Here is a 24,144-nt window from a genome sequence, read left to right on the forward strand (position 1 = left end):
TGTGCTATGGGAAAAATATAACTGCATTTGTATAGATATAGGCTTCTCGCCTCGAAAATTCCAAGAAGATTTTGGTATTCTTGGCTGTGGAGCAAATAAATGCCCAAGGCCCCTAATTGAGAAAATATGATATAATTTTTCAAAGCATAAGCGTTGTGATTTTGCAACTAAACAAGTCAAGAGCAACCTTCAAAAATGTGTAGAAAAAACAAATCAATATCTTTAGTCTGTAAAATAAAATTTCAGATCCAGTGTCATACCCCAAGTAAGTTCCTGGGAACGTATCCCTCACGATCATTAAGTCGAGCCCACCACCACTCTGTCTCGGTGTCGTCACGCCGTCGCAGTATGATAAGTGCGTCCCCCTCGCTGAAGGTCAACTCATCAGACTGCTGGGCTGTGTAGTCCCAGAGCGTGTAGACCAAGCCTTTGTTCATCACGCCCAACTTCTCCTGCACACCTGACACAAAGACAATCTATAAGACTCAGAATGTCCCAATGCAATGTCAAATGAACATATTATTTCAGTCAATTCGATCTTCTGATTAAACAGCTAAATTCTATTTTGATTCTATTGTGCTTACCATACAGGAACTGAGAACACTGTGTGTAACCTTCCTCCATTTCTTCACATTTGTCTGCCGCTGTTTCAACGTCACTGATTGTTTGGGCAAAAATGGCTGCCCCTGATTCGACCAGCATCTTACACAGGTGGACACTGTTACATGAAGCGGCACAGTGGAGAGGTGTCCTGCCGATAAAAGAACCATCGAAATGTCAGTTGAAATGGCTTTAAAATGTTTTGCATACTTCTGTTAACTCTATTGTTTAACTTGCTGCCTTCTTCTTTTTCATAGCTTATTCTTCTTCAGGATTGTTGTTTTGGATGAGCCTTTTCCAAATATCTCACTTCCATTAAGGTTTTGGGATAGATTTGAGGCATGAATGTCTATTCATAGGCCAAACCATCCTATTCATCCAAACTTGTGAGGGCTCTGAGTTTGGTTGTAACAACAGATCAGCGTGCTTATATTAGCAAATGACTCTAGGGCAATGGTCCCCAACCTTTTTTCCGTCACGCCAATGTGAATCTTTTAATCAATTTAATTTATATATTTATTTAAATGATTTGTTCTATTGCACTGGAGAGGGGGGCTCTCCGATCTGGTTGTACACCGAGTGCAATGACAATAAAGGGCATTGTGATTCTGATTCTATGAGCAAATGTATGACTGACTGAAGGTACTGACCATCCATCACTGTCTGCTGCATTGACATTCACTCCGAAGTCCAGCAGGAACTTCGCAATGTGGTGGTGGCCAGCACAGACTGCATTGTGAAGAGGAGTAATGCCTTCATCATTTGGCATACTGGGATTTTCCACCTTCAAGACAATCAAAAAGGTATTAGCTAAAATGTTTTATAGGCTCTGGTATTTTTTAGCTCCTGTATTGGATGTGATTTGTGGACCAGAATGAAATGCCGGGAATTTATAAACCTATAATATAGGGGTGGGCAGGGGCATGCTTAAAAGGATACAAGGAATGTTGGCCTTCTCGGGCCCGCACACCTCATACAGTACAAACAAAGAAAAGGCACGATCCCTCCTGAGGCTGCGCTAAGTCCTTGGTACCTCCAGCAGCATGTGGTCCGCAGACCTGAGGCAGCGGGCTGGTGCGTAGGGGTGGATTAGCTCAGAGAGGTACGCTGGTGCGAGGTCATTTGAAGATTTGAAGCCGAACCTAAGTATCTTAAAGTGAACTCTAAAGTCCACTGGAAACCAGTGGAGAGAGGCCAAGATTGGAGTTATATGATCCGTCTTCCAAGCTCCAGTTAAAAGACGAGCAGCAGCATTTTGCACCAACTGGACTCTCTTGAGGGAGGACTGGCTGACTCCAAAGTAAAGTGCATTATAGTCATCTGGCCTAGAAGACAGGTTGAGAAATTCGGTCATCTGGGAGGGGGTCAGAGTAGAGCTGCAACTCTTCTGCATTAAGAAGAGCCAGATGAGGTGGCTCGGGCATCTGATTAGGATGCCTCCCTGATGAGGTGTTCCGTGTACGTCCCACTGGGAGGAGGCCTCAGGGATGACCCAGGACATGCCGGAGGGGCTATGTCTCCCGGCTGACCTGGGAATGACTCTGAATACCCCTGGAAAAACTAGATGAAATGGCTGGGGAATGGGAAGTCTGGACTTTGCTAGAGCTACTGCCTCTGTTATCCGACCTCGGATAAGTGAGAGAAAATCGATGGAGGGATAGAATTCAGCACAAAACTCTGTGGAATAGTGAAACCAAAGACTTATTTGTCTTACTAAAACAAGACAATGCTAACTGTGAGTACCTCATATATAATTCTCTGCACCAAGTCAAACTCTCCTTCTAATGATGCATCAAGCAGCAGAGCGAGGGGGTTAAATTTGACTCTCAATCCATGGCCTGTGCGTTCGGATGACGGCTTTTTCAAGTTGGTTCGCTTAACCTGATAAGAAAATGAGACAACACATTAGTTGCTACCAAAGGGCTGAATAAGCGGCATTTGTAAACCTAATACCTGATGAAAAAAAGTCATGAATTTAAGAGACGAGACTACGACTAAATTGTGATGAGAATTAAATCAATCCAAATTAGAAAAAAGTTATAATAATAATTCAGTCACAGATATTTTTTTGAGAATAAACCAACATACACACCCTATTTTTCAGACTATAAATCACACTCTTTTTCATCGCTTGGCCTCTACAACGACTTATACTCAGGTGCGCCTTGTATATATTAAAATTAGAATCCCAAACCCTTGTTCCCGAATCGTGTCACATTACTGCCACCTTTTTTGCACCGGCAGTAAGGCACCAAAAGTATTCTACTTTGGGCAAAATGTAACGCAAGATTCCAGTGAAGGTAAGTCATTTTAAACTAAAAAGAACTTTTCATGGCTGTATCATAAATCAATCAGCAGCTCATGCTTGAACTGTTTCCTTTCCTTCTACAGCCTGACACGCCGGCTTCCGGCACTCCGCAATTGAAATCACCACTTGTGTGGCATTTGCTTAATCATCAAATGTTCTGTTTTACTAAATACTATATACGCAACTTCCATAAGTGCATGAAGTAGCCGGTGATGCATTTTACCTTAGGTTTTGAAGGTGGGGTGGGCGGTGATGGTGAAGGGGAGGCCTGACTACAACTGCTTTGATTGTTATTATTCTGATCTTCAGACTTTTCCGGTGTTGAGGGAAGGTTGGTTTGTGATGATGGAGACGCATTCTCAGTCACGTCTCCCGTCGTGGCCGTCTCAGTGGCAGCCCCAGGTAATAAGTGGCGGCAGTCCAAGTTCAAATTTTGAACTTCTGCATCTTCTGTTGCCAAGCTGGCATGCTTTTCAACTGGCTCCACGTTGCCCTTGGCTGAATGGATATTGTCCATGTCACTTAATAGACAGTCCGGCTGGTAAAAAGTACTGCCTAAAATAAAGAGTATTGTATGTTGATTATTGAACCGTGCTGCATTACTGAGATAAGAGTCACTGAGCTCAGTCGAGACAATCCTACCTGAGACCCCTTCCATGCCTCCCGCCAAAGTGTTAAACCTGCAGATCAGAACCAAAAACGATCAGTCAACCAACTTTCAAAGTGGGAGATTAAAACTAGGGATAGACAAAAAAATAGGACGGAGTTCAGCACAAACCTCTGGTATAACAGTTTTTGAATGTTTGGCCCTTGTGGGCCTTCAGGTTCAGTAATAGAACTCCGCTTCTTCAGAGGCCGTGGGGCGTTGCTGAGACGACGGCGGAGGACTTCTAGGTCAACATCATTTTGGTAGCGTAGTTGAGCGTGGGCTGAAGACAGAGGGTACAACATGAATATTATCTTAAAACTTGTCAATTTTACAAGTAACTGCTGCTACAGAGATTTGCCGTCAAAGTCTATCTTCTGCGTCCTCTGCCTTCCCCCATTACATCATTCAACCATTTCTTTAGGTCTTCCTCTTGATCTCTTTCCTGGTAACTCCATACTTAGCACCTTTCTACTGATATAGTCACTATCTAAACCAAACCAAGCCAGCTCACTCCAACTTAGTCCTCAAAACATCTTGTCTGTCCCTCTGATAAGATCATTTCTATTCCTATCCAACAAGGTGACACCGAAAGAACACCTCAACATCATCATTTCGACCACCTACAGCTCTACTTCCTGTCATTTCTTTAGTGCCACAGTCTCCAAACCGTAGAACATTTGATACAGTGCTCGGGTTCGATTACTGGGAGGTTGCATCTAAAGCAACGGTCTATTTCACAAGAAAATGTGATCAAACATCTTAACGTTTGCAAGTGATGGGACATCACTGATTTATCCTGTGCAACCCACCAACTGGAGTGAGCTTAGTAGGACTGAGAGGACGAGGAATGTTTTCCACACTCGGAGGCGGTAGAATTGGCCCGTCGATGGGTTCTCCTCCCCCAACTCCTTTTACTCCTTCCTTGTCTGTAACACCTTCCGTTCTTATTCCTCCATGGAGAAAGGGAAGAGGGGATGGCGATGTGGAGGAGGTGGGCAGGATGGGTTTCCCATAGACTGTGGAACAGAAAGGAAAGTATTGAAAAGACTGAACAATGTGTATTTGGGTCTCTACTCACTGTCTTTACTTACCTGCTTTAACGGTGGTCCTGTTGCTGAGTGAGCCATAATTCTTAGCCTGAGGCTGCTGAAGATACATGCTGTAGATGGAGCTGCTGTTCATTGTCGCAGGGCCCTTTCTAGGAGACTGCGGCCTGGACGGATGGTCAGGGACGTAAGGACGTACAGCCACTGCCGGAGGTGGATCTGTTCGTTCACTTTGAGTAGGCAAGGACAAAGACTGGGAGCCCGTGTTCGAGTCTAACGGGTGAGACAAATTGAAACCTTAAGGTACAGATGTCAGGAAAAGGCTTTGGGTAGACTACCGATAAGCCAAGGAGAACAATGCTTGTGTGGTTTAACACACTTGAGATGTTCAGTCAAACATAAGGTCTGATGTTACCTTGGTTTGAATTTGGAGGTGCAGCAATGTGTTGTTGAATTTGCTGTGCAGAGGAGGAGGAGGAGGTTGAAGAAGACGACGGCGCATTCACAGTGCTCGATTGGGGCCATCCCAATGTGCCAGGAGCAGATCGAGGTAGAGAGCTTGTGGAGCAGTGATTCCCAGCGGCTTGTTGGGTGGCGCTGGGGTACGTGCCATAACCGGAAGGCAGATGCTGGCAAAACTAAAAAAAGAACAGAAAATAAAACTCATTCAATCATGCCGGTGTGGACTTTGCTTTGTGCAAATAACCATCTTTGTTTGAGCATTTTCCAAATCAAACTCTCACTTAATTGGGAAACTTCACCATTTCACAGACATAAAAACTTACTTGTTGCCTTAACTGGCAGCTTCAATTTAGTTTTCCATTGATACTTTCTCAGTCTTAGCCGTTCCATACTGTGCAGTGTAGATGGAGTAGAATAGTTTGGTTAAGTATTTTTTTTTTTAATAAAGCTGTGGTTAATTGTTCCTGCTTGGTTATGTTGCTTCGGGGTCTGCATTTTTTTAATAGATACCATAACAAGTTTCCCATCTTGATCGCAATTTTTGCCTTTCCATCCATTTTCCAAGTATTTTTTCATCTTCACATCTCATGGTGTAGTTGTGCCTCAATTCATTTTTTTAAGTCAAATGAATTCATTATTAATGTTATGCTATATGCTTCAAAATCCTCGTGAGGAGAAGCGGCTCCGATAATGGATCGATGGCTGTTGTTATGCCTAAAAAGTGTACCTGTTCTGCACTGTTGGTCCTCCAATTTGACACATTTTTACCTATGGCAGGCCATGATGCTTCACTGGCTGTGTGACAAGAAAGACAACAGATTAGATGCGCTAAAGCTCATATCACATCATTAGAAAAAAAATAAAGATAAATAGGTGAAAAATTTTTAACTATAAATTCAAGAGTGAGAAAATTGGTTGCGAGAGACGTGGAGCAGAAGCTATGATGGCGTAATCTTTAAGTCACGTTGCCACCGATTTTTAATTAGAGCTAATGCAGCAGTGTGCTTCGCAATGGAAGAATTTAACTCAGACTCTTTCTCGACAGTGGCGGAGTTACATAACCGTCTGGCAAAATGCAATGCAAATCCAGTCCCAATAGCAGTCACTCAAATCTTAATTTACGGTCGCTGAATTCAGCAAAGCGGTCTCGTCCTTCATTAATAAATATCCTCAAAACTAACTGTAGCAGAGACAGGCTGCCATGAAAAAAAAAACAAAGGTTTGATTAAAATGTATGCTAGTGCATTTTGTGGCTTGTAGTGCGACAATGCCATACCAAAAAACAAGCCTCCATTTTTGAGGATCTTTTTAAGCGCTACACAAGCACATCGCAGGACTGACAGACTAACACTTATCTACAGAATCCGTTGGTCAGTAAAATCAGCTGCACAATATGTTGACCTTAGGAGAAAAGCAGTGACAACAGGAAGCTAACAGTCAATTCTGAGCAGGTTGGAAACTTGGCTATCTGCCCGGGAGTGCAGATTAGAGCAAATCACTCCACAGCTCTTGTCTCTTGTCTCATATTTAGGTTCCCAAAAATGCAAGCAGCAAGAGAGGGCCCTTGCAGTCCTGGCAATGTTGGGGTTCTGGCACATTGGGATAGTGGCACATTAGAATCCAAATTTTTGGGAAATTAAGTATACCATAAGAAAAACTAGTTTGATAAAATACAACCTCTACAAAAGGCCAAAAAGGAGGCAAAATCTGAAACGAAATTAAAGAAGAGTGACTTCGTGTTAGGTTTAATGTAGACATTTTGTCGGTCTTGGACTGGTTATACATGCCTCCTAATAAGTTCCGCCAGAGTTGTATAATGGTAAAAAAAAAAAAAATTCAGTATATAGCATATCAGTTTTGGTCAATTTGAACTACTTACATCGTGATATAGCACTAGCGTAAATAAAAGTTTTGTGAGGTTTACTCACTTTGTAAACACTCCTATAATCCCGAACACAACTTTACCTCCACCAGGTCCCTACCTTGAGTTGAAGTAGTTTTTAACCAGAACAAAATCTGAATCATAGAAACATGGAGAAACTTGATGATAGTAAACGTGGTCATTATAAGGCACATAATATAATGTGTGTGACTGTGTGTGCATTAATGTGCGGTACTATAAAGCCTTGTAACGTCAACCAGCTGCCGGCTAGCAGATATGTTGGCGTTATTTGTTACCAAGGACTTCATTATAAGGTCACAAATTATGTACAACATTTACACTGAATATACAGTCTAAATATGAGAATTTGAGCACATGCACATATTTTGGAATTGTCATCAAGTCATCAACAGGTTGTGACCAAAATGGAGAGTGTAGGGCTCTGAGCTGGAAACGGAGCAACTTTCTCCCTTAAAGACTCACTCTTGTTACTTTTGTCCCCCTGAGGAGACTTAGGGCCCACACATAAGTCATTTGGCTCTGACAGGACGATGTCTAAATCTGACACTTTCCATTGGCTGGGAGGCTTCCTGATGCCACTCTTATCGTCATCTGCATGACCACCATAACACCCACAAAGCACAATCAGCAGGACAACCATCGACACAAGTAATACAAACAGGACGCACAGTAAAAGTTACGGGCATTAAAATCACGTTACAGTGACAGTGACAAACAATAATCATAAGGAGTGATCAAGTGACAGTAACCATGGAGGGTAACGCCATAGGTTGAAAATGAAAACAGCGGACAATACAGATAGGAAGAAGGAAACAGACAGGAAAAGGAGAGAGAAAAGAAGCTAGTTAGAGAATTGGCAGATATCAGAGGAAGACAGTTTATGCAGTTCTATGAGGGATTCAACGATAATTTGTACCCACCTGATAGGGAACGGATGTGACTGAGTTGTGAGGGTTTGGGGGATGTGTCAGGTGACCGCTGGTACCCGGCCTCCTGTCCCCCTTCAGGTGGAGATTGGATGTAAGGGCAGACGGCAGCAACTCGGCCTGACACTCCACCACTTGGACGAGTAGAGTTTTGAGGAGAAGGTGGGCCTCCTCCATTCATACGGCTCAACTGTAGGGATGCAAAGTAGAAAATGTAGCAAGTGAAAAATCACCTAAAAAGGAAAATGTCAGGCGTAGGGTTACTTCTGCGCGCTTCTTCTGCAGACGCTCCCTCAGGTCTCCAATACGTTGATCCATCACTGTCACCTGAGCATTCCTCTTGTTCAGTAGATCCTTATTGTGTGCTAACTTGCTGCCTTGCTCCAGGTTGTGGCGGTTGCGAGTCTGATACAACAGCATAAGAAATGTTCCACAGTGTTGTCAAGAAGGTTGCATTCGGAAAAGCACAATGTTTTGTTACCTGCAGCTCTTGATAGAGCTTCCTCAGTTCTAAGGCAGCAGGGCCAGAGAGTGGGGAGGATCCTTTCATTCCAGTGGGTGCACCTTGTAGTCTGTTGGGTGCCCCCTGCTGGGATGCGACAGAATGCAGCTGAAGGCGTCCTTTCCTCAGATCCTCTAGTTGTTGGGTCAGCTGGTGAAGCAGTTTAAAAATAGATTACAAATAATTCCTAGGGCGACATGAACTTGACTCTTTAATCCCCCTGAGATACCTGGTCAACTCGAGTCACAGCAAACTGCAGCTCAGCCTGTTTTTCCTGAAACAGGCTGCTAACATGCTCAATCTCCGCCGCTGGACACGGAAAACACGAGCAATTAATGATTGGTTACGATGTTCATGTTAAGTCAACCAACAGTATTGGGTGTTCAGGCGTACAGAGGTTCCCATTGATCAGTTTACTGTAGTCCACTTGTCCTCTCATGGCTCGAATCTTCTTCAGCTTTGCCTCCTGAGACTCCACTCGCTCCTTCAACCGCTGCAGTTTCTCAGCTTCGGACTTGAAGAGGGAGAAGAGAAAAATGAACTGTAACTATAAGAGTGCATCGCATATATTTGGTTGCTTGTGGGAATGCTTTCTGCTGACTTTGCTTGAAAAGAACCAAAATAATTGTTCCCTGCAAAACAATCATTAATGAACTGTTTTTTCCCTGCAACAATTCCTGTCCAGCAAACCCGTGACTTTACCAAAATGGGAAAGCAATTTTATTTCTGGGTTAGAGCAGCCAAGTTAAGTCAACTAGTCACAACTTCGGTGGGACAGGGACCGAACAGCCCGCATTAGTGGGCTCGAGAACTCCCGAAGCACACCCCACAGAACCCCCGAGGGACACGGTCGATCGCCTTCTCCTGATCCAGAAAACACATGTAGACTGGTTGGGCGAAATCCCAGGCATCCTCAAGGACCCTGCCGAGAGTGTAGAGCTGGTCCACTGTTCCACGGCCAGGACGAAAACCACACTGCTCCTCCGGGATCTGAGATTCGATCTCCCGACGGACCCTCCTCTCCAGCACCCCTGAGTAGACCTTACCAGGGAGGCTGAGGAATGTGATTCCTCTTCCACCACCTCGGTCCGACATTCCAAAGGCACTGTCCCCGATGTCCAAGCGTGTCCTCCATGACAGCTCTACAACATCCAGAGCCTTTAGGAACTTCGGGCGGATCTCATCCACCCCCGGGGTTGAAGAGTCTCCGACTGTTTTTTTTTTTTTTGCAATGATCCACTTCATAGCTTAGTTTGCGGTGAGCCTAACTGTGAAAACATAATTTAGTGCCCACTGTTTGGGATCTTAGTAAATTTAATTTTTGTTCAATAAAACGGGATTTGTTTATTGCTCTGACTTCAGATGTTAGATCAAATCAAATTTTATGACCGCATCTTGCACAAATCCAGATAATTTCTAAAGGTTACCGTACATTTCCTTGTCACTGCAAATATTAATCTCTACAATTGAGTGTGCCTAGCACATTCTTCTTTTGAATTGGCATGCAAAATAATCATCCGGATCTCACCTGTGTCTGCCCTTGGTTGGATCTGCCGCCCTGTTGAAGATACCTCAGTCTTTGTTCCTAAAACACAGAAAAGGTGAAAATATTTCTGTTAAAATGCTCACTCTATATGATCCCTGAAATAGCCACACTTCAGTTCAACACTGTCAAGTAGGGTTGGGGAAAAAGGTCGTTCAACTCAGTGGTGTCGACCACAAAAATTGGTCGAAACAAAACTGAATGGCGCAAAACTATTACAACCATATTTGCGATGCAGAGAAACAAGGTTATGTGTTTATGCAGTGAGATTTATGCTCACATCAAAGGCAATAATACAATTTTCTTTACTTTGAAGTTCATATAGTTTTCAAGCATCAAGTTTGACAAACTCAAGTGTGGAGGCGTCCTGATAGAAGTTAGCCGAGAAGATGGAGTGGGGGTTTCATGTCTGTTTGATGAACAAATCCATCCATCCATCCTCTGCTTATGTTGGGCTGGGTTGTGGGGGCAGAAGTTTAAACAGAGAAGCACAGACTTTAACTTTCCCAACCACTTCGTCCAACTCTTCTGGGGATATCTCAAGGCATTCCCAGGCCAGTCTTTTCAGTCTTGGATTGTGCTGGGGTGCTCCTTCCAGGAGGTATCCAGTTGGCATTCTTTAAAGATGCTCAAGACACATCACTGACTCCTCTCAGTGCGCAGCTGAAGCACCTCTACTCTGATTCCCCTCCTGGTTTCTATCATGATGGGAGAGCAGGGACACCCTGCAGAGGAACCTCATTTCGTCCGCTTGTATCCGTGATCTTGTTCTTTCGGTCCCAACCCACAGCTTGTGGCAATAGGTGAGGTTGGGATTGTTGATTGTCTGGTAAATCGAGAGCTTCGCCCATTGGTTCCAGATTTGCAGATGGTGATTCTCACTTCAACTGCGGTGAGACTTCAAGATTGGGATTTGATGAGATGCAATTCTGATGCCACCAAACCAGACCACCTCAACGCCTCGGCCTGAGCTAGAAATTCTGGCCATAAAGGTTCTGAACACATTATATGACAAAGGGTAACCTTGGCGAAGTCCAAACCTCACTGGAAACGAATACAGCTGCTGGCAATGCGGACCAAACTGAGACACTGGACTAACAAGGACTGAACAACGCAAATCAGGGGGTCCGGTGCCCCATAGTCCCAAACAACATCTCACAGGATTGAACATGGGAGTGTGGTCGAAACGCCTTCTCCAATCTCTAAACTAAGTGTAGTATTCCTCTTGGCATTTTGTGTCCAAGTGTGCTTGCGTGTGTGCGCGTGTGTCCGTGTATGGATGTTTGCGCATGCCAATGTATGTGTCCCCCATCACTCAATGGAAAAAACATTCATGCATGCAAGCTAATACATTATGTAATGGTATCTTTCTTTGGTACTGGACAAAGTGGTGGAACTGGTTGGCAGGGGGTTGCCAGCATCTTTGTTTATGGTTCACTTTCTTGGAAGTTTCGCAATCAGTGTCACCTCACGTGAATCTGAAAATCAAGAAAACAGTATACTCCAAAGAGATATCCTTTATTTCCCATTGTCGGGGGTGAGTCTGGTCAGGTGTTAAAGTGGCTGTTTTGCAGTGTGACAAGATATTCTTAATCCACAGCTGCTCCTGATGCTGTGTGATTAGTATGGGAATTGCCGCCTTACTTCTATGACAGTAAACGTCATCATGATTGTATTCTTGCTGAATGACGCACCATTGTAGGGAATGCTGACAGATGACAATTCAAACACATGCTATTGTGTGTTAAAAATATGTTCGTATGCATGCTGAGGGACAAGCATTTAGACCAGGGGTGGGCAAACCTTTTGATTGGTGGGCCACAATAGGTTCTAAAATTTGACGAGCAGATGGATGGAGTGTTTTGGTACATTTCATTTCAAATGAAAGTGAACAAACGCATTTCAACAAAATATCTGTGTTTGACACACCAGAGTATTTAGAAAATAAAACAGTAACAAGGTTTATTCATTAATTTTTTTCAAGTTCGACGGGGCGGATTAAAACGTTTAACGGGCCACATGTGGCCCCCGGGCCGTAGTTTGCCCACACCTGATTTAGACCAATGCTATTGTCCATCAAAATATGCTGTATTCTGTTTTCTCCATTGTTGTCGACAGGTAAACATGTTTAGAATAGTGAAAACGGGTCTCAGTGTATTTAAACTCAAGTAAAGATTTGAATGTAAGCATCCCATGTAGACTGTTCAGGCTCATTTCTTTCTTGCCTTGCTCAATGTTGAACTCTAACATCTCTTAACCGGTAAGTACCATCCATCCATTTTTTTTTTCTATCTGCTCAGGAGGAGTAGGAGCTGATCCGAGATAACTTCGATCAAAAGGCTGACAACATCTTGGGCTGGCTGCCAATCACTAGGCATGTTTCAAGACAGACAACTATTCACACACAATTTCACACCGTTACTGATCGGAGACGGAACCCTGGCAGCCTGCTTTGAAATCAGTTGAGCAAAAGACCTGAATCATTTTCCCCAAACTTTATCTATCCAAGGCACAAACTGTACTCTAGTTTACATTGGAAAAATTTTAGCACATCTACTTTCACTGGAGCCTATCCTCATTAGCTTTGTGGGTGAGCTCGAGCCTTTCACTGGTGACTTTTGGCGATAGGATGGCTAACCCTGCACAAGTTGCCATTAAATCGCAGGTCACGTATAAACAAACAACCAACCATGCTCACATTCACACCAATGGACAATTTACGGTTGAGTCCCCAGTAAACTTAACATGGATGTTTTTGGAATGAAAAGCTGGAGGACGCGGGGAGAACACACAGAGGGTAGCGTTCAAATTGCAAACTACACAGGAAGGCCGAAGCTCAGAACTGTGAAGCAGACGTGCTAACCACTTGCATGTCCTATGGCACAGCACCAAAAAAAATGTCCCAAAATTCATAATAATGATCTTGTCTCAATTTACCCATAAATATGTCAAATCTGGCCTTGATTAGTTGAACACAAAGCTATTATTCTGCGGTGGAATGAATAGCAACAGGTGGATACACAGGTCAAGTTTATACACTACATTTCATCGAGTACATTTTACTCTAAAAAGACAATATTTGGTCCCCGTCTAAACAAGGTAAAATTTATACTTGGAAGAGCGTCAACTATTCAGGGTAAATTTTACTCAAAGTAGTGGATTACCTGTACATCCATCCATCCATTGTCTGTACCGCTTGTCCTCACAAGGGTCGCGGGGAACTGGACACCAGACAATTAAAATCAACTTTTATTTGATGAGAACTAAAGTTATTCGCACACATTTTTACACTGATGAGAGCTTTATGTATGAGGCAACTGTACTCCAAAATGTTTAAATAGAATTTAAATAGACGGAAGTTAATGTGTCGATGTAAAAATGTATCTACCAATTTTGCAGTGTACTTGTTGATTTTTTTTTACATTATTCATTGCAATTTGTCACAGCTGTTAACACGTTTTTGTGGTATTTTCACTTCACAAAGTCCTCAAAATGGTCATTTGATGCTCCACACACATAGCACGTCCACCAATTATCCAAGCCGCTTATCGTGAGTGTGCTGGAGCCTATCCCAGTTATCTTCGAGCACTAGGCGGGGTACACCCTGAACTGGAACATAGACGAACAACCATCCTCACACACACTCACACTTAGGGGCAATTTAGAGTGTCCAATCAACCTGCCATGCTTGTTTTTGGAATGTGGGAGGAAACCGGAGTACCTGGAGGAAACTCACGCAAGCACGGGGAGAGCATGCAAACTCCACACAGGAAGGCCGCAGCCGGAATCAAACCCACAACCTCAGCAGTCATCCATTGTGCCGCACAGAAGAACAGCATATTGTGTCAAATTTACTCAGAATATTTTACTCTCTGCCAGGTGTAAATTTGACTCTATTTAGTCTGAAACCAAATACGTATATATTATCATATTATACACATGAAACGATGCAGCAATTACGTCACACAACCGCTTTGAAAGTTGGGTGCTCTGCTGTCATTGCTCATGCATGCTGTCATACTGTTGCCAGAGAGATGAAATGGGATTTATGGCGTGCACCTTGCGAATGGAAAGACAGCCTTTCGGCACATCACTAATTTTCCCTTTAAATACACAACTCCCCAGTGTCTCATCTGAAAAGAAATTCACCAATTGAGAAAATCTACATTATATCTGGACTCAATTCATAAAGTTGCGAGAAAAATGCTCGAAATGTTGCATTTTCTACTTATTCTTTTCCTGGAGGGCCCGTAGACTTCCTGTCTTTCTGGAGTAAAATAGTCGTTGAAAATGCCAACAGCTGCGCTTTTCTGATGACTTAATTTCCTTCCTGTAGTGTTCTCATCTCACGACATGTATGGGCCACACAAAAAGTGTGCGAGTTCATTTTTGAAAGTCCTTAGATGCAAACCCGGATATCCTCCTTGTGGAAAATATATGAGCCATGACCACACACACACACACGCACACACACATTTCTCAGTGGTCTGACAAACTGTCGGGGTGTCAAGGGCGACCCTTTCAAGATGGAGACAACCTTAAACTAAGTGACAGGCAATCCATCCATGTGTGTGTTTGTTCGTGTGTGTTACCTTGGCAACCAACATCTGTTGGTGAGCGTCTATTTGTTGCTGTTGTCGTGTGGCCATCTCCTGGAGCTCAGAGAGGGTTAGCTCCACACGGGGAACCTACAAAATAGGGATAAGACTTTTTTTTTTTTTACAATTGATGTGATTGCTTCTATATGTTGCATTTATCAATTTATTTGTAATTCAATTCTGTCAATCATTGCTCCATCTATTACAGATTGTCACAATCAATATTGATGTGATTGTTTCTGATCAGAAGAAATCACAAGAGTGACACAAGATGAATGTTAACTGTTGGCCTCGAGTGCACAGATTCACACAACATTTTAGGGTCATCCAGTTTCTCCAGCTCGCTGCAGAAATGTTATTATGTTAGCAGCTGGTGGCCTTGGCAGGGTGACAGAGTTATAGTATTAAGCCAGGGAAAATGGCCTGATTTCTATTTGGCTCCGGTTTTGTGCCACTGTCACTGACGACAGCACATCTGCAATGCAATCTGATCATACTGCTGCTCACATGGGCCTGAAATGACCGTGAGGTGGCAGTAGTTCATTTGGAAGGAGATTCAGGCAGATCCATTTTCAGGCCATTTTCATCTTTCCTTGCATGCAATGAGTAAAAGAAGTAAATCAAAAGACTAAATGTCCTTAGCATTTCATTTCAACATTTGCAGATGCGATTCATTAATTGGAAAGTCGTAAATGTCATGGCCAATACGGAGAGAGATATGAATTCGCGCTATCAAGGAAGGAAGGTCCCAACCCAGCCACATCCTGCTATTGTTTATGTTAACTCACATACAAACAAATGATGTGAGCATGCACACCCGCAACCACGCACACACCAAATACACTTTAACCTTGTTTGTTTAAAAAGTGCTCATTAAATCAACTGCCTTATATTACTTATATTGAAGAGGCAATTTGTAAAATGAAAAGTATCCGAGGCCAGGTGGTGTTGCAGTCTAGCAATTAGAAGATTGCTGGTCGGAAAGGAGACTTGTGAAAACCCACTTGCTCCTGATGCTGTTGAGTACCTTGAACCAAGAATTTATGGCAGCAAAAATAGACTTCTCATATTGTGGAAACCTGTATCAATATCTAAAAGTCAAACCTGTAAACTAAGAATCATCATGAGTGGTGGTGAAAGAGACTGAAGCATTAAGGAAGACCAGAGGCATGTCGTGCATTTCCCAGCTAGGCCTTCAGTGAATAAATCTCCCCTCATATTACCATCATTTATGACACCGTGGCTGGACAAATAATACACAGCAAGACACTAGACGACCTAGCTTCTCTTGAAAGGTCCGTCTTGAAAAAGGTCTCGCAAGTGTATCTGCAATTAAATCCACACTTTTCCCTTCTTTGGCCATTGTAGTTTAAAAAAAGCAAGAATGTATATTAGATTTTTGAACGGTTGCCAGTTACGACTTTCGGGTGTGTTGATTCCGCATAGCGCTGCCCCCTCATGTCCAATCACAAGATGCGTTTATCACCTGCAATGGTAAGGCCAGCGAGAAGGCCTTACTGTCATCAACTCGTGACCTGATTGGCTATCGCAACTGTCTATCAACTCGGAAAGACCATTGACTCACACAGAAGAGACGCCCGCACAATTTTATCTGAAGACCTTAGACAAATAGTGCGTCCTACTGGTATTATGAACTCTGCCTGGCAACACGAGCTAGCTGAATCCTGATTGGATTAAAACACTCACCTAAAAATACAACACTTGGATATAATATGACATCAATGTGAAGAATATGATCATTTTTTTCTTGCTTGTGTTAGGCCAGCAGAGAAGGCCTTGACCGCCCACCTCTGTGGCAAGCTTAGTAAACACATCTCACATGTTAACGGATATTTCTAAATTCTCAGAAACCACGCCGTTGACGAACACAGCAACCTACACACATAAGACCTCCACCTACATAAAATTCCATAAATACCATAAAATACTAAAATTCAGCTCACTTGCTAGCTTATCCAGCAACATTCAGTTTTTTTTTTTGACCCGCGGGTACTCATGCGAACTACTTATAAAATGACCAAGTCAAAATGTTCTAGCTACTTTATTTATTTATTAATAACCTTGGGAATTCTTTATATGTAATAGATGCAGTAATAACGTGCAATTAATAATACACGTGAATTGCTGTACCTTGCAAAACGGCATGAACCAAGATTGCTCTATGCGACTCGTGTACACTTTCTGTCCTTAGTAAACTCTGATGACTTGCGCTGAATGGAACGAGCCAGGGATGGTGATAGCGAGCCATGCGCACGCATCGCAATGAACAGTCATGCTGGAACAGTACTTGGACTGAATGTTTTCATCAATGGCCCGAAAATGCCGCTCCGCATTCCCCTCCTTCGGCCAGCCAGCAAGCATCCTGGGTGGACGCACCAGTAAGGTGGACCTTAACATTCGCCACCACCGACACACAAACTGGTCGGCAGCCGCAATGTGCCACTGGGACGCCGCCGCTGGTCATTCTCAAGCTATTATGATCAGTTTGAAGGGTGCAGGATGTCACTCGGGAGAGCGCAGACCGTCACCAAGTATGAAATGTTGACAAAAGTGGAAAAAGATCTAGCAGTGAACTATATACTTGTGAATAGTACCATGCGAAACGGTCGGTAAGGGTTGAAAGAATTGCTACAGCCATGGTGTCACTTGAGTAAATTGCTGCGTTAAGCCATTTCTAATGCACCAAACCTGCAGAGAACAATTTGATCTGTGTAAACACTGCACTGCATCTTGGTGGTCACCAATTTGGTGGCACAGCATTCTCTCTCATGACAACGTTCAATATAATTAGGCTATGTTTGCAGTATACAAGATCAATTTTAGTAATTGCTCCTGAAGGGTTAACGTGGATCGTCCAATATGCAACAGTGTGGTGCTGCATACCTAACCTTGCTCTTTTCACAAGTTCACGTTGGACAAGATTTTAACTCGACTTCATCTGGATGACTTCTCAGAACTGGAAAATCCAAAATAAAATTCAAGTATTTCTAATTGTTACACTTGACATTGCACTGCAATAGAAAATGCACTTTCAGGGCTCTTTGATTTTGGAGCTCATGCAATCAACACTGTGCAACGTCCAACAGACTGCCATTGCCAACTGATATTAACATGCAGTCTCTATCAGTTTCCTGCCGTGCTATATTTACCTGCAGGCTGTCCCATGTGATCCGGCAGGAGCGGACTTTAATTTTGCTGCATTGCCCTTCAACGGTAAATTCCTGCACCAAATCCACCTCATTCCACTCCATCCTTACAGCACTTCCAGGCAAACAGCAGCCCTTGACGCTTTCGGAAAGAATAAGGATGCCACAGGCTTGCAGCAACGTCAAAACAAAGCAATTGTCATCACAACTTTCTCTCCCATCTCGCCACTGATGTGCTATAATTTACAACACCTCTCTCTCTCTCCTTCTCTCTCTCTCCTTTGTGCGACCCACGCACTCCCTCCCTTTCTAATTTTCTCCTTATAAAGTGTGTGTTACTGATACGGTCGCATATGATGTGTCGGGTAAAAACCATCTGAAGATAGTAACAAGCAACCAAATATGAGAACAGGTAACAGAAACATTAAAATAATAATAATGATAATAATAATAATAATAATTAATCAACCCACTATTCTATCCAGACTTTCTATCCAGTAATTATTGTCTATTATTTTATTGTCTTCAGGTAAATTTGAATCATCTCTTACACCCCTTTCCACATTTGCATTCATTCACCTCTCATTCACTCAATCCTTCGGATCGTGGTGCGGCTGACTTTTTTTTGCTGCAACGACATCAAGTCTCACCTACCCACCTGACCAAATACCCCCACCCCCACACACCCCCTCTAAACCGACCTCACGACTCTGCACTCTCAATCTCTCCCGCTTTCTCATTAGGGAAATCACTGCACCACTGCCTTTAGATGCGTTGTGAGTAAGATGAGGAGGTTAGATAATAATAGAATTTATCCATATTGGCGGAGTGCCCAAGAATTTTGTTCGACCTGCCCAGTGACACACACCTACACACATGCTCACATGATTCATGCATCCATGTGGTGGTGGTGGTGGGGGGGGGGGGTAGGGGGTTTACATCGGCCCTCTGCTGCGTCATGTTTTTCCCATTGCGTTTTCTCGCACACACGCACGCACACACACAAAGCCCATGAAATCTGGCTCAACCACCGAGGTTCAGTTTGTGGGTGTGTGTGGGCTGCAGGAATTGGAACCAAAATCTGGAATAACAAAGCAAAAAAAAATGTTTTAACTTCTGCCAGGCGTGCACATTCCAGATTTTGCTCGGACGCAAAACAGCAAATTTTTGCACTCAATCTGAATTAGAGTTGTTAATATCTTTCTAAATACTCAATTTCCGTTGACAGTGATTGATTGTTGATTGTTTTTATGTTCTGTAAAAACACAGGGCATACATTTTACTGTATTGTTTACAAACTAAAAGACCCTGGAAATGAAATGTAAGATTAGTTTCAAAGTACAAACCCCAATTCCAATTATTTGATTGGATTTTTATTTTGCATATATACCTAAAAAGAAGATGTCTCAATGATGTTGGGATCGCAAATGTAAACTTACCAAACTAAACTAACCAAACGTAAACTACAAACCCAAGATACTGTATTTAATGTTTTATATATATATTGTTCCTATCAACCTACTGACAACAACTGGGGTTCCAGTATCTTGCTCAAGGACACTTCAACACGGTCACAACGACCAAGGATCGAACCCAAAACCTCTGGGTGGGGAGACGACCACTCTGAACTATGCCACCCCTCAAGATATGAAATTAAAGCAAAGCATTTTCATTTTGTCCAACACTAAGGAAAATGATCTACCAAAAGTTGGAGGCGCATGTCCAAGCCCAACAACTACAAAAAGGCTCAGTAGCCCGACCCTAAAAATAACAGCAAGTCGGATATTTTTAATTTCCTTAGCAGTCGACCTCCGTGCCGCTTTAATGTAATTTCTATTCATAGTAATTTTTGTTCCCCCCTATACCCATTTTGGCACCCTCTGGAGGTCCTGGCGGCCTTAGCTTAGCCCTGCCAATGTCTCAGCACAATTGCTCTACTATTGCCTCACATTGATCAATGATTCTCTGTAACTATGTTCTTATGTTATAAATATACATATTTATGTTTATTGTAGTACTAGAGTGGCTCAAACTACCAGAGACAACATCTCTGTGTGTTATTAAACATACTTGATTCTGATTCTGAAAAGATAATTTTTCAAACACCACACAAAACAGCGGGCAGGAATGTACCCATGCTGTGCAGAAAAAAAAAATGCATAAAACAATTGCAACATTGGGTAAATTCATTTTAGTTATATAGTATTTACAACCACAGCAAAGCAAAGGTCCCAAAACATTTTTGTATTTTGATGATATAGAAAATAATCATCTGAGTCAAACTATCAAAACATCGGACATGTGTTAAGTCAGTAAGAAAGAAAGCAGCACAGCGCACGTTCACAGCTGGATGGGCTAAAGTTACATACACATCCACACAAGTGTCTGTTAAGTGCAAGTGAGAAGAAGCCCCCGTGGGCCTCTGACGTTATGGGTGGGGCAAGGCTGCCTTGTGGAGAGGGAGGATGGAATGCTGGGCTACGACGGATGTTTCAACCCACATACATTTGAACTAATATATATATATATATATATATGCACGGTTAATTTAATGACCACAATCAAAATACGTTTGTGCTTGGAGAGGGTAACAATGATTTTTCGTTCAAATAAAATTTTCCTCGTTATTCACTTCCATACTCAAAAATGTCACCCCTCTCTAATATGTTGCATAGTCTTCCTCAAAACATAGCATTGCTATTTTATCAATGCCGGGTTTTTTTTTTGTCTGCGCAGGTCTACTTTATATTTTGACCATTTTACCCAAACTGAGCCCTGAAATAACCGTACATACGGTATCTGTAAAAGTCACTGTTTGCACCCAGGAATAAAATAAAAAGCAGATGTCCAATGTTTTTGTACTGAGTTAAAAAAAAAAAAAAGGTTTCATGAAAAACACTTCTGCGGAACTTACCCCCCACCCTTCCAAACTGCAGCCGCACCTCAAATTCTTTTGGTCTTTGCAGCAAATGTAAGAATCACACGATGGAGAAAGCTACGCAAGACAATAGTGGACATGCGAGAAAGGTAAGAGGAAGAGGAGGATGAGGAGGAGCTGTTTGGCTGGCTAACAATCCTCTTAGCCTGGTTATGTCATGAGACCAAGCTAATCCCACCTTCACTGACTGGCCAACACACACACACATACACACACACACCCTCACCCCCGCAGACAGACCAGTTGATTCAAAGGCAGACTAACCAACACCGTTGTACACAAACGTGGTCAATGACAACCTAACCAGCATGTGTAAAGGAAACATTTGGTCTGAGGCAACCAAAATAACGGCTAATATGACAACGACCTGACTTGAAAGAAATGACAAACAAAATGCCACTTCGCCATTAACCCAATCGCTACGATTGCGTCCTTAATGTGCATACTGTGTTGAAGTGACGCACGCTTACGCTGGTATTAGTGCCCTCGGTTTCTTCTGTGGTCCAAGTTGTCTCCAAAGGCTGCTGACCTCCTGTATAAAGGAGCAGAAAGATTGACATTATTTGGCCTTGTTGCCAATTGGTCACCCAGCCATCCTTCCATCGTCCGTAAATTAGGGTCACCGGTGAGTCAGAGCCAAGATAGTAGCTGATTTTGATTGAGAAGCACGCCACCTCCTGGAATGATCACCAGCCAATCGCAGGGTAAAAATTAATAGGTCAAAAATGCGGTGGAAAAATCTTGTCTTGGTTGACCAAACGTCCTCTTTTTCCCGGATATGGCCACTTTTTTATTTTTTTGTTCCACCGTTTCCGGGAGAGGGTTTTATAAATTCAGGAAAATGTCTGGCTTGAATTGGTTTTAATTTGACTGACGTTTTGCCAGACAAATGAGAGACGAGTGCTTTATTTTATCTTTTTTTTTTTCTTGTATGAGAGGCGAAGTGCACCATTACCAGGGAACCAGGGAACCCGGTCGAGAAGTCAAGTAGCAGCAGTTACGACAAGTTTGTGGAGCAGATGCACTCGGTTACAGGTGTGAGGGCCAAATATTTGCTGCAGCCCCAGTTGAATACTGGACCGAGAGATGCGTTACGTTTCCGGTTGAACAAGCCAAAATACAACCGCAGTCGGTTCGCTTTAATGTTTAATTAAAGTATAGGTCATAGATGTTAAAATGTATATGGGCACATAAAAACACACAAAACAAAGCTTTATGGGAGCTTGTCTGTAAAGAGGACCAAGTTCCTTAATTGTTAGACCCGAGAACACAGGATGGAGAAGAAAACAATTGTGAGGAAGATAACTAAAGACTGACCAGTCGGTACTCCATACCCTTCACGGGCAGGCAGAAGAATGCAATGCTACAACAATTAATGTGAACCCACTGTTTAGGGGAGCAACCAGTGGTGGTCTTCTTTGCTGGCTTAACATATTAAAGAAATCATGATCATATTCTTCACATTGATGATATATTATATCCTAGTGTTGAATTTTTGGGTTAGAATTTCTATCCAATCAGAATTCAGGCAGCTCGCGTTGCCAGGCAGATTTCATAATACCAGTAGTACGCACTATTCGTCTGAGGCCTTCATATACAATCGTGCGGGCGTCTGTTCTGTGTGAGTCTATAGGCGTTTACAGTTGATAGACAGCAAGAGAGCTAATTAGCACTGGCATGCAAAATGTGAAATAATTTAGGCAAACCTGGATTCCCACTGACAGCCAGTACACAGTGAAATGGTGACAATGAATTGGCTTGCGCAACAAAGCTAGCTAGTTAGCATAATGTAGGGTACATACACATATGTATATATATATATATATATATATATATATATATATATATATGCAGAAAACGATATATCATGGTATACATTCATATGTGAAAAAGATATGTCTTTAAAACTAAAAATGATGCGTGAAAAATGACTTATTTTGCCATACTCTTTACTTATATGTCACATGCAGAATTTGCACTTGTTTTATATTTAATTCACTGACATACATGTGTATGGAAAGAATGTGAAAGTGGCCACTTTCAAGAGAAAATAATCAATGAGACTTAAAAACACAACACCTATGAAGCACAAACAATTATTACTGGAATTGATGTTATTTCTTCATAAATTGTTGGTAGACTATGTTGATGAAAAAAAAATTGCTTTTTAACTAAAAATACACTTTTCCGACAAAGGCAGTCAATTAAATAATCAGTCCTTCATGGATAGTGCTCAACTAATTACTATTAGTATATTTCGGTTTACTGCTCCAGTTGCGGTGGAAGAACTTTATACTTCATTATAGCCACTGGCGTATCTGCTGGGTGACAACATTTTATTAGAAATGCTCCTGATATTGTGTTCATCGTTACTATATATGTTGAATCACCTCTGCATCTAGCGCAAGTAAGATAAGACACTGGCCCTTGATCTTTTTCTTAAATGGTTTCGCTGGCCACCATAATGGCACAAAAATTGCTCTATGTGACGGTCAGTCTCAGCGCATTTTATTTCCTGACGGTACTCCTATGGAAGATTCATGTACCTGTTTTAACCCCAGGAATAAAATGGCCCTCTATGGACAATTTACTGGTTTATTTGGGTTGGGACAATCACAACCCATGATACAGTTGAAATTATACGACCCACCCCCTCGAATTACATTACAATAAAGTCATCAATATTTCTTAAGCAGACCTCTCCTCTTATTCAGTCTTGCACCACGCACGTTATATAATTCTAATCGTCTTATCGGGTTAATTACTGACTGAGCCCCTGACCTCACCTCTAAACCCCATAAACACTCGCTGTGAACTCACTGGGTAGTTTTCTTCTAGTGATTGAGTATAATCTCGCCTAATAATAACAACAATACAAATCAAGTGCAACAAGGAAAAATAATCACAATAACAGATCTGAATCAAATAAAATCTGCTGACATATTGATAAAAACATGCCGTGGCTAACTAACTAACACTGATCCCCCCCCAGAAATATGCTCGACTTTTGTTTATTTTCAGATTTTCCGGGATTTTTTTTTGATCCTTAGAATGTTTACTAATGAATGCGGCAACCATTAGCGAAATAAACCTCCACTAATTTAACATTTCAAAACTTGTTTTATTAAAGCGTAGGCCTGATCAACGATTCGGACCAGAAGAAGTCTAAAACCAAAATTTCAAACATTTCATAACACGACGTAGAAACATAAACTTCATTCATTCATGACTGGTTCCAAAATAGTTTTGCGGACCTCCTGAGATAGCCGTGGCCACTCCCTGGACCCCCCAAGGCTAAAAGTCTCGCTCCACCACTGTGGCCAAAGCGTAGTACATGTACTTTACCTTGTGGCAAGGAGGGACAGTGTCGTAGGTAGAAGCTGACCTCTGGCCTCTTTGCACCCCACTGCTGTAGGAGGTCCAGGAGTAACAACTGATGAGGAAGAACTCGTTCTAACAGGAGACAGAAGGAAAACCAATGTATCAATTAGGATGACGATAA

The 24,144-nt window shown here is 42.4% G+C and overlaps 1 protein-coding gene across 5 annotated transcripts in view; it reads right to left on the bottom strand.

The window, feature by feature from the left end:
- LOC148343513 (apoptosis-stimulating of p53 protein 1-like) overlaps nucleotides 1–24,144 on the bottom strand; it is a 33,868-nt gene that overhangs the window by 3,521 nt on the left and 6,203 nt on the right. Inside the window, exons 3-23 of one of the 5 annotated variants that reach the window (XM_088311714.1) lie at nucleotides 23,988–24,095; nucleotides 21,113–21,174; nucleotides 14,532–14,627; nucleotides 9,925–9,981; nucleotides 8,790–8,910; nucleotides 8,626–8,705; nucleotides 8,376–8,546; nucleotides 8,159–8,299; nucleotides 7,889–8,084; nucleotides 7,431–7,559; nucleotides 5,793–5,860; nucleotides 5,019–5,241; nucleotides 4,649–4,876; nucleotides 4,367–4,573; nucleotides 3,687–3,837; nucleotides 3,551–3,588; nucleotides 3,132–3,463; nucleotides 2,344–2,481; nucleotides 1,251–1,384; nucleotides 585–751; nucleotides 261–460 (exon numbers count right to left, since the gene is read on the bottom strand). In XM_088311714.1, coding sequence (XP_088167840.1) covers nucleotides 261–460; nucleotides 585–751; nucleotides 1,251–1,384; nucleotides 2,344–2,481; nucleotides 3,132–3,463; nucleotides 3,551–3,588; nucleotides 3,687–3,837; nucleotides 4,367–4,573; nucleotides 4,649–4,876; nucleotides 5,019–5,241; nucleotides 5,793–5,860; nucleotides 7,431–7,559; nucleotides 7,889–8,084; nucleotides 8,159–8,299; nucleotides 8,376–8,546; nucleotides 8,626–8,705; nucleotides 8,790–8,910; nucleotides 9,925–9,981; nucleotides 14,532–14,627; nucleotides 21,113–21,174; nucleotides 23,988–24,095 — 3,047 coding nt within the window. Of the gene's footprint in view, nucleotides 1–260; nucleotides 461–584; nucleotides 752–1,250; nucleotides 1,385–2,343; nucleotides 2,482–3,131; nucleotides 3,464–3,550; nucleotides 3,589–3,686; nucleotides 3,838–4,366; nucleotides 4,574–4,648; nucleotides 4,877–5,018; nucleotides 5,242–5,792; nucleotides 5,861–7,430; nucleotides 7,560–7,888; nucleotides 8,085–8,158; nucleotides 8,300–8,375; nucleotides 8,547–8,625; nucleotides 8,706–8,789; nucleotides 8,911–9,924; nucleotides 9,982–14,531; nucleotides 14,628–17,707; nucleotides 18,510–20,618; nucleotides 20,781–21,112; nucleotides 21,175–23,987; nucleotides 24,096–24,144 lie in introns of those variants that run through there. The other 4 variants (XM_088311793.1, XM_088311963.1, XM_088311880.1 and 1 more) reach the window with 4 other exon arrangements.

This window comes from Idiotropiscis lumnitzeri, chromosome 1 (genome assembly GCF_059441095.1).
Source record: "Idiotropiscis lumnitzeri isolate Australia: NSW breed Sydney's pygmy pipehorse chromosome 1, RoL_Ilum_1.0, whole genome shotgun sequence".
In the NCBI taxonomy this organism is placed as follows: domain Eukaryota; kingdom Metazoa; phylum Chordata; class Actinopteri; order Syngnathiformes; family Syngnathidae; genus Idiotropiscis; species Idiotropiscis lumnitzeri.